The 9,562-nt window shown below is 50.9% G+C and overlaps 1 protein-coding gene across 1 annotated transcript; it reads right to left on the reverse strand.

Annotated features, from left to right (window-relative positions):
- Positions 1–577: 577 nt before the first annotated feature.
- On the reverse strand, positions 578–1,516 carry LOC123349862 (olfactory receptor 1361-like). Its single transcript, XM_044988107.1, has one exon. The coding sequence runs from the start codon at positions 1,514–1,516 to the stop codon at positions 578–580; it is 939 nt and encodes a 312-aa protein (XP_044844042.1).
- Between the last annotated feature and the right edge of the window lie 8,046 nt (positions 1,517–9,562).

Consider the following 9,562-nt stretch of genomic DNA (forward strand, 5'->3'; position numbering starts at 1 on the left):
AAGGTCAAGACTATAACAGGGTTAACAGAAGAACTAGATAAGTTCATGAAAGATAGGTCCATCGATGGCTATTAGCCAGGATGGGCAAGGATGGTGTCCCTAGCCTCTGTTTGTCAGAAGTTGGGAACAGGCAACAGGAGATGGACACTTGAAGATTCCTGCTCTGTTCATTCCCTCTGGGGCACCTGGCATTGGCCACTGTTAGCAGACAGGACACTGAGACAGATGGACCTTTGGTCTGACCCAATATGGCCACACTTATCTTCACAACTTTGACTTGTTCGGCCCATGTATACTATCTAAATTAATACAACAGGCCTTGTGGCTGATCCAGTCTGGCCCTTGAGAACATCCCTTAATTTACCCCCTTTTCTATGGGAAGACTTGGGTTGTGTATACGTGTGTGTGTGTGTGTGTGTAGGTGGGTGTGACCCTGCATATGTGTTAGTTCCACCAGCCTCATGTCTGAGGAGAAAAGAACCCAGGTATCCTGGTGGACCTAAGGGGGAAAGGTTCCCTGGACACATCTTGGGTGAAAAGTTCATACCCAGTGCACTGATGGAGCCGCAGGCTGGTCTCACGCACCCCGAGCCAGGACCTTCCTCCTTGCCCTCCTCAGGGCCACGGCCACATCCTTGTTCCTCAGGCTGTAGATGAGGGGGTTCAGGGCGGGCGCCACCGCTGTGTAGAAGATGGCCACCTGCCGGTCACGCTCCTGGGAATAGCTGGAGGCAGGGCGGAAATAGAGCCAGGCCACGGTGCCATAAAAGAGCATCACCACTGTCAGGTGGGAGCCGCAGGTGGAGAGGGCCTTGCGCAGGCCGTGGGCAGAGCGCAGGCGGCCCACAGTGACCCCGATGCAGGCGTAGGAGGCCAGGATGAAGACAAAAGGGGCCAGCACCACCACGACACCTTCGGTGAAGGCGGCCAACTCGTTGGAGAAGGGCCGGGTGCAGGAAAGGTGCAGCAGGGGCGGCAGATCGCAGAAGAAGTGCTGCAGGCGGCGGCTGCAGTAGCGCAGCCGGGCGGCCATGACTGTGTGCAGCAGGGAGTGGGGGATCACCACGGCCCAGGAGACGGCGGCCATCTTGAGGCACAGGGGCCGTGTCACCACGGTGGCATAATGCAGCGGGTTGCAGATGGCCACATAACGGTCATAGGCCATGGCGGCCAGCAGGTAGCCCTCCATGTTGCCCACAGCCATGAAGATGAAGAGCTGGGCCATGCAGCTGGCAAAGGGGACAGCCCGGCGCTGGGTCAGGGCGTGCACCAGGGCCTGGGGCAGGGTGATGGAGGCGAAGCTCATATCCACCACAGCCAGCTGGCTGAGGAGGAAGTACATGGGGCTGCGGAGCCGGGGGTCGGCCCACACTGCCCCAAGCAGCAGAGAGTTGCCGGCTAGGTTCACCAGATATGTGGTCAGGAGCCCTGCGAAGATCAGCGGCTGCAGGTCCTGACGTTCGGACAGACCCAGGAGCACGAACTCAGAGACGGATGTCCAGTTGGTGTCGTCCATGGCAAGGGACTGCAGTGGAATCTGAGTGGGGAGAAGAAGGGAGTCGCCAGTGATTTAACGTGCTGATGAATTATGCCAGCCCTCTTTGGATAATGGTTTAACAGCTCAATCTTGTTTTAAAGTTGTTCCATGTTGGAGACTCCAACCCAACCCTCACTAATTTCTGCTCATGGTTACTGACCCTCACTTTTAAAAATTTACCTTATGTCTTATCTGAATTTGTCTAGCTTTGACTTCCAGACACTGGCACTCAGTGTTCCTTTGTCTACCAGACTGATGCTCTATGACACTGGCAAACCAAGCGCCTGCCCTTGCCAAGACAGCAGGAAAAAGCTAAGGACTAACAAACTCATACTGGAGGCCACAGCAGTTCACCTGTATGGTAGTTTTGCTCAAAACAGGGATTAGTCTCATAAGAATGTATTTGGCCTTTCGACTCTATGTAACGCCTGTAAATTGCTGCTGGCGTTAATCTCACTTACAATGTCGGTATTCCAAGCTATAAGAAAATATGTATGTTTTGCTTTATAGAAAATGTTTGCTCTGAACTTGGGAACCCTCCCTGCCACCCATCCAGAAGGACTATCCAGATCAGATGGGCCACCAAGGATCATTGCAATGCAATGGATTGGTTAATGGCCCTGTCACACCTTTGAAATGCTATGTGCAAGAAGGTTCATCCTGGGGTCTCAGAAGCTGAATGAAGGAAATAAAACAGAGTCATTTTGAAGGGACAGATCTCTACAAAGTTGGTCAGTCACAGGATTTCAATGACAACTCATTGATGCGTATGTATTTGCTCACTTTAACCTGTGAACAACTCTCTTTTTCCTAGTTAATAAACCTTTATTCAAGGGTGGTTACGGGCATTGTCTTTGGGGACTGGAAGCAACCTGAATGTGGCAGGATTTTTGGTGGAAGTGGCCATTGATCACTACAGACATAGGTGCCAACTCTGTGGGTGCTCCGGGGCTGGAGCACCCACAGGGAAAAATTGGTGGGTGCTCTGCACCCACTGGCAGCTCCCCACCCCCAGCTCACCTCCACCTCCTCTCCTGAGTGTGCTCTCCTCGCCTCTCCTACCAGCGCTTGCTGTCGCGAAACAGCTGTTTCGCAGTGTAACAAGCTGTGGGAGGGAAGGATTTGTTGAGGTGGCTTTGAATTCACATCCTGGCCTCCAAAGTGCTTGCAACCCCTCCCAGCTTGGGGTCAGCTGTACATTTCATAAGTGCGCCCTCCACTCCATTATCCAAGTCATTAATGAAAATATTGACTAGTCCCAGACCCTGGATTGACCCCTGCAGGACCCCACTAGATACATCTTCCCAGTTTGACTGAGAACCATGAAAACTACTCTTTGAAGACAGTCTTTTGGCCAGTTGTACATCCACTTTACAGTAATTTCATGTAGATGTCACTGGGGGAAAGTATTCCTTCCTGACCGCTGCAGATGACCAACTGAAGCCCTGAAGCATGAGATTAGATTCTAGTCATTGTTATAATACCGAGTTCCAAGTGTTACAGGCATGCCAAGAGAAATGCAGGTAATTCTGTTCTCTGCAAGGCCCATGAAGGGGTGAAAAGGGGATTCATAGAGTCCAAGGCGAGACAGGAGGGAGGTTCTGAAATAACCTTCCACTTGGAAAACAGCCTAACTGGTGTTAACGGGGCCCGCAATTCAAGAAGGAGGTTGGTCAGTTGGAAAGGGTTCAGAGAAGAGCCCCGGAAATGATTAATGGATTGGAAAACCTGCCTGACAGTGAGAGATGCTCGAGCTCTTTAGCTGAACAAAGAGAAGGTTAAAGGGCGACTCGATCCCAGTCTAGAAGTACCGCCATGGGGAACAATCATGTGAATAATGGGCTTTTGGATCTGGCAGAGAAGTCTAACCCGATCCAGTGGCTGGGAGTTGAAGCTAGACACGGCGGCCATGATAGCCTGGGCTTGAGTCCATGAGTCAGGAGGGGGCTGTAGGAAAGCCCTAGATACCACAAGATTCGGGGTAAAGTTAATGAGAGGCACACTATGCCGAGCACACCGCTGCGTATTTCCAAGCATGCACAGCTGCTACACAGGATGTCCAGAAAACCTACCTGAGAGGGGCTCAGTCTGCTTAGTTCATCGAAGAGCCGGCGAAGAGGGGACTTGGTACCAGTTTGGAAACACTCTCGCGGCCCTTCGCCTGCATCTGGATCCTGCCTGCAGCCCTGGGCCCCTCCCAGCACCACATGGGAAATGCAGAATGACCAGGGGCTTGGGGACAGGTCAGGCTCTAGGAAAACTCTCCTGTGAAGAGAGACGAGAAAGATCAGGGTTATGTAAAGCATTACGGGGAGCATGACACAATGAAAATGGGACAGAGAAAAGAGCCTGGGGGGTTCTGTCCTCCCTGTCGCATGGCACAGGAACAAGGGGACAGCCCAGGAACTTACAGTGGGAAATTCAAAAGACACACTGATGCCCTCAGTGACTGTGGAACTCATTGCCACAGGATGATGCCGAGGCTAACACCTAGCAAGATTCAAAAAGGGACTGGACATTTCCATAGGGAAAAGGAGCATCCAGAGTTAGAGTCGCTCAGACTAACTAAACGTTGTGGAAGGGATATCAAACCTCATGCTTCAGGGAGGTGTGAAACCTCTAGCTACGAGTGGTCAGGAGGGAATTTCACGCGGGCCGTGTGTGCAGATCCCCACCTTCTTCTGCAGGTTCTTATTATACCTGCTGACACAGCTTGTGAGATTGGCCCGGGCAGGGGATGGATTCTGTACAAGAGGGGGATTATTCTGACCCAGTCTGGCCATTTCTACACCAGATCCCCCACTTTCAACTCACACACAAGCACCATCATTCATGATATATCTTTGATGGCCAGCAAAAGGCTCTGATTTTGTCTCCTCCAACCCAACCTTTCCCTCAAAATATTTCCACCCACACAAGTGAGAAATCTCCCACCAGAAGGATTTCCCCTTCCCCTCCGTAGGTAGAAAACTATTAATTTTTTTTCAATAAAATGGGAAATGTCCCACTTTTATGGAAAATCCCCAGCTTTCCCTCAAAAAAGCCTAATCTTTTTCTCAGTTTGGGGCCAGAAAATCCCTAACATTTTAGGCTAAAATGATGAAAAAATATCTTTGGATTTTCAGGTATTTGTCTTTCTTTCCAGGGGCTATTAACTGCAGATTTGCCCACACATGTAAATGAGCACGCAGCTCTAATGAAGCAAGCGCCTTTATTAAATTGCAGCAAGGGAGGTTTAGGTTTGATGTTGCAAGACACTTTCTAACAGACTAGCGAAGCCCTGGGAGAAATGACCTGGGGCATTTGGTGGAATCTCTGTCTTGGGAGGTTTTTAAGAACAGGGTTAGTCAAACCCCTATCAGGGACGGTCTAGATAATATTTAGTCCTGTCTCAAGAGAGTGGACAGATTGAGGGCTCTTCCAGTCCTACATTTCTGTGATTCGAGTCATAAGGTGAAAGCAGGACAGAGGAAAACACCTTAAAACAACAACACGTATGGCTAAGAAGCTTCCCAGAGATCGCCCCAGGGCCCTAGTTGGGGTCTGTCCTTCAAACTTAGCAAGTTCATAACAGACCACGACCACCAACCTATCAGCAGGGTGTAGCTTCAGGGCATAGCTTCAAAAGGCTGGGGTGGGTTTTATACATAACTGCAATTTACGTCTTCTTAGAGATCCCCCATGCAAGCCTCTTGACACAGCTTGGCCACGTTTCTGTTCTTATCTGACGTATCGCTTCATCTGGGCTTTTGAAGTGTTTTCTCATCGATGCGTAGACGGGTGGGTTCGTGGCCACCTCTAGCACAGTGGTTCGCAACCAGAGGGACATGCATCCCTGGGGGTACACTAAGGTCTTCCAAGGGGGTGCATCAGCTCATCTAGATATTTGCCTAATTTTACAGCAGGCTACAGAAAAGGCACGAGGGAACTCCGTCCAAACTAAAATTTTATACAGACAGTGACTTGTTTATGCTGCTCTCTGTGCTATACACTGAAATGCAGTTACAGGATTTATATTTCAGTGGATTTATTTGATAATTAGATGGTAAAAATGAGAACGTCAGCAATTTGTCACCATAGCGGCCGGTGACACGTCTGTATTTTTACGTCTGATTTCGGAAGCAAGTCGTTTTTAAGTGAGGGGAAACTTGGCGGGAGGCAAGACCAATCAGATTCCTGAAAGGGGTCCATTCATCTGGAAAAGCTGACAGCCACCTCTAGATATCTTCCCTGATGTAATTTCTAGCTCGGATCTTTTCGAAAAACATCCCATCTCGGCTGAAAAATTGTCAGGGGTGGTGAATCCACGGCGCCCATCAGTAGATGGTGCCCATTGTTAACTACACTCATGGTTATAAATTTACTCTTTTGTTTACAGGCCAATTTCATCTAGCTTCAGCTTCCGGCCATAACACGTCCCATCCCACCTGCCCCCTTAGAAAGGTGTCATGTCATCTTGGGCCCCAATAATGCAGAACCTTTGCAATGAATGCAAAGGACACCAAAGAGAATTCAACTGACTTCGACGCGGTCACCCAAGGGTATTGTGGGAAATGGCCCCTTCTGTCCATGAAAAGCCTGGGAAAGGTTTGATGAAAAGGCTCCATTTTTCACGGCTCTTTTTCAGGGGCCTGGGTACGAAACACGTCCCCCCTCTGAGCTCTCGCTTTGAGCTGGTCACTACGCGGAGACGCGGTCTCCCCAGGAAATTGATGCTTATGCTGAAGGTGACAAGGCGGAGATAGCTCCGGGCGTCCTGAGAGCCCCCATCCCCTCGTGCGTGGGGAAGGATGAAGATTGGAGACCGAGCTCCATTCAGCAAGCAAGGGTCTGCTGAGCAGGGACCCACCAGCACATGGGGTCCTTCCCCCGGCACCATCAAAGCATCTGGCTAGACAGGGCGACGCAAAAGGGTGGAGATGGAGGGGCCGGGGCTGGGTGAGGGACTGCCAGAGGCAAATCTGGGTGGGGAACGTCTTTCTGTTCAGCGCCCAGATACCAGGGGAAGGAAGGACAGATGGACGCACAGGACATGGGGTTTTTTCCCCTGCTGTCCTGCTCCCCCATCTGTCCCAGTCCCTGCCCCCCAGCTCCCACCCTCACCCCCTCATCCAGACTGCATTGCAATCCCAAACTCTCCCCTGCCGTCCCCCCATCCTCGATATGCAGCCTCACCTCAGACAAGGATGCCAGGCGCCTGCCTTCTCCCAACATCTGCAGAGGAACGGCCACCCATCCATAAAGATGAACTCCAGAAACCGGGCCCTGGGGGCAGCAGAGCCTTAATTAGCCCCCCGGGAGACAGTGACTGAGAAAACAGTTATTAACGCTTAACCAAGATGCCCCCAAAGCTGGCAGGCTCAGGGGGACTCCTGTCATCTTAGGAGATCTCCCCACGGACCATCAGAGGGCAGCCAGTCTCCGAGTCCTCTGAATCGCTCCCCTGCGCTATCCAGTCCCCGGAAACTGGCAACTCACAGAAATTCCACTTCCTTTCCCCCGCAAAGGTGCAGCGTGCCTCAGTTTACCCATTTTCCCTTATCTCCCCCACCCCCCCAGCTCCTGGTCACCACCCGTGAGCACTTCTAATAAAACCAAAGATGGCTCATTTAAGAAAGAACAAGGATTTCCATGAGCCACGAGAGAGAACGGTTCAAGACAAAACCAGAATCACACAACACAAGGCTAGCCTTCTATCTAGTGACTTCCCTAGCTAATAAAGTCGGTTTCCCCCTTCTCTCGAAGAGCAAACAGTTGGACCCTGGTTTTTGTGAGCCTGGCCAGCTCAGCATCCGTCGGCTGGGTCCACAAGAACCAGGATTCAAACAGTCACGAAAGCTCCCTTGCCAAGGAACCTTTCCCGACACTCTATGATGCCGACTGCAAACTTTTGTCGTTATTCGTAGCCAGGACTAGCTCCTGCCGCGGTGATGTCCCTTGTCCCTGTGGTTTTGGACTCTGTGGATGCACAGTCAACCCATGGAACTCACTGCTGGAGGATGCTGTGGAAGCCAAGAGAAGAATCAGGCTTAAAATAGAATGAGAGACGTTGGTGGAGGATAAATCCAGTGATGGCTATTAGGCAGGATGGTCAGGGATGCGACTGTCAATATTAATCCATGATGCCGTAGGTATAACCTGTAATATGTCTCCCCATGCTTATGCATCTTAACAAGGTCTGAGCTGCCCACCAGGACCAACTTTGGGGCAGTCTCTCAGGGGGAGCCCTTCCATGTGCTAGTCTGAAAAGGAGGGGGTCTCACTCTTCCCTTAGGGCAGGTCCAGCGGCTTCGCTGCCTCGCACCTTCCAGCCCTGTGTCCTCAGACTGGGGGAATCTTGGCTGTCTAGCCCAGTGGTTCTTTAACCTTTTTTTCATTTGCAGACCCCCAAAAAATTTCAGATGGAGGTGCGGACCCCTTTGCAAATCTTAATTATTTAGTCATGATCTAGGCACCTTGTTAGTCCAGGTCGGTTTCAACCAATTCCTTAGGGAATGTCTGCACTGCAGGGAAAACCCAGGGCTCAAAGTCAAGGGCAAACCTAACCTCTTTCTGTCGACACACAAATCGCCCTCAGTGCATTCATCCTTTCGTCAAGACTATGATACATTTTGTACCAAGTATGCATTGTGTGACATCATTTGAAAACTCATAATCTGCTGAACATTAGTGGCCTTGTAAATATGTATAACAACATTGCATGTAAAGTTATATGATTCCGCTGTATGACATTTCTGAGCCACGTTCCAAGTTTAGAAAAGCAGGCTCAAACCAGTTCCTCAAAGACAAAATGTAAACTGATGCCTCAGCCAGGTGTCAAATGGGCCATTGCCTGGTTAAGCGGCCATTCTTTGGCAGAAAGCAATGTGTGAGCGGCAAAGTTATATCCTGGCAAAAAGAGCATCTGGAAGTTCCTGTCTGCTGAACCCCAGCTGGGGATGATTCTCAAAGAGGAAAAGGATAAAACTGAGGAACAGGGGCCACAAATTCTCTCTCCCTTCATCTCTACTCACGGCATTGACTTAAAAGACGTTGGATTGGGGAGTGAACCTGGCTGAAAGATCCAACCGGTAAGCCCACAAAAGAACATGTGATGAGAGAGAGAGAGACCCTTTCGCTTTAAGTTCACATCGCTTGTTCAGTGAAGAGATTAGTTTTCGTTTTTACCTTTTATGTCTTTGTAACCAACTCTGACTTTTATGCCTCTTTACTTGTAATCAATTTACCCTCTGACGGTCTGGAGTTAAGAAACTTTTCTTGTTTTAGCGACACCTGTGTGGGTTTGGACGGAAGTGTCCGGGGGACTCCTTGTGCCGCTCGTTTTCTGTTAATGAAATGACGGGCTATGGACGAGCTCATGTTGTCCAAGAGGATGCTGGGCGGTGAACGCCGTACAGTGCTGGGGGGCTGGGAATTTGCCCGTGTCGCTCTGCAGGGTTATTCCTGCATGGCTGGCAGTAGAGCCGGGGCGTGATTTACACATTGGAGGCTGCGTGTGAGCGGACCAGGAGTGGTGTCTCGCACAGCAAAGCGGTGTGAAAGGGATCACTGGCTGGAGAACAGAGGGGACCCCACTGTCCCAGGACCCTACGGGGGGTGAGTCAAGCCAGGAGCCAGGGTTCAAGCATTATTGCTTTGTCATGTAGACACGGCCCTACTGGGGAGTCCGCCAAAAGCATCCCACAATCCCGACTTCCTTTGTCCTCTGGTCCATCGAGTCTGGGGGACGGTCAAGTTTTGGGAGGGGGCAGGGTAACCTGGATCAAGGGTGGCTGGACGCAGGCTGGCGTAATGTAAAGTGGCTGTAGACTGGGACCCGACGTTCCACAATTCCTGGGCTTCCCCATGAGTGCAGCCGCTCAAGCCCTGGGTTAACAAACCCAGCATCTGCTTGCTCCAGTTCTACTCACCCTGGGCTAAGCCTGCCGTGTAAACAGACCCTGTCACGGCTTGGTTCAGTCCACCCACACAGCCCGGCGATGCAAACACACCCCGCCGGGTCTTCACCTGTCCTGAGCGCAAACT

Source organism: Mauremys mutica, chromosome 15 (genome assembly GCF_020497125.1).
Source record: "Mauremys mutica isolate MM-2020 ecotype Southern chromosome 15, ASM2049712v1, whole genome shotgun sequence".
NCBI classification, from domain to species: Eukaryota; Metazoa; Chordata; order Testudines; family Geoemydidae; genus Mauremys; species Mauremys mutica.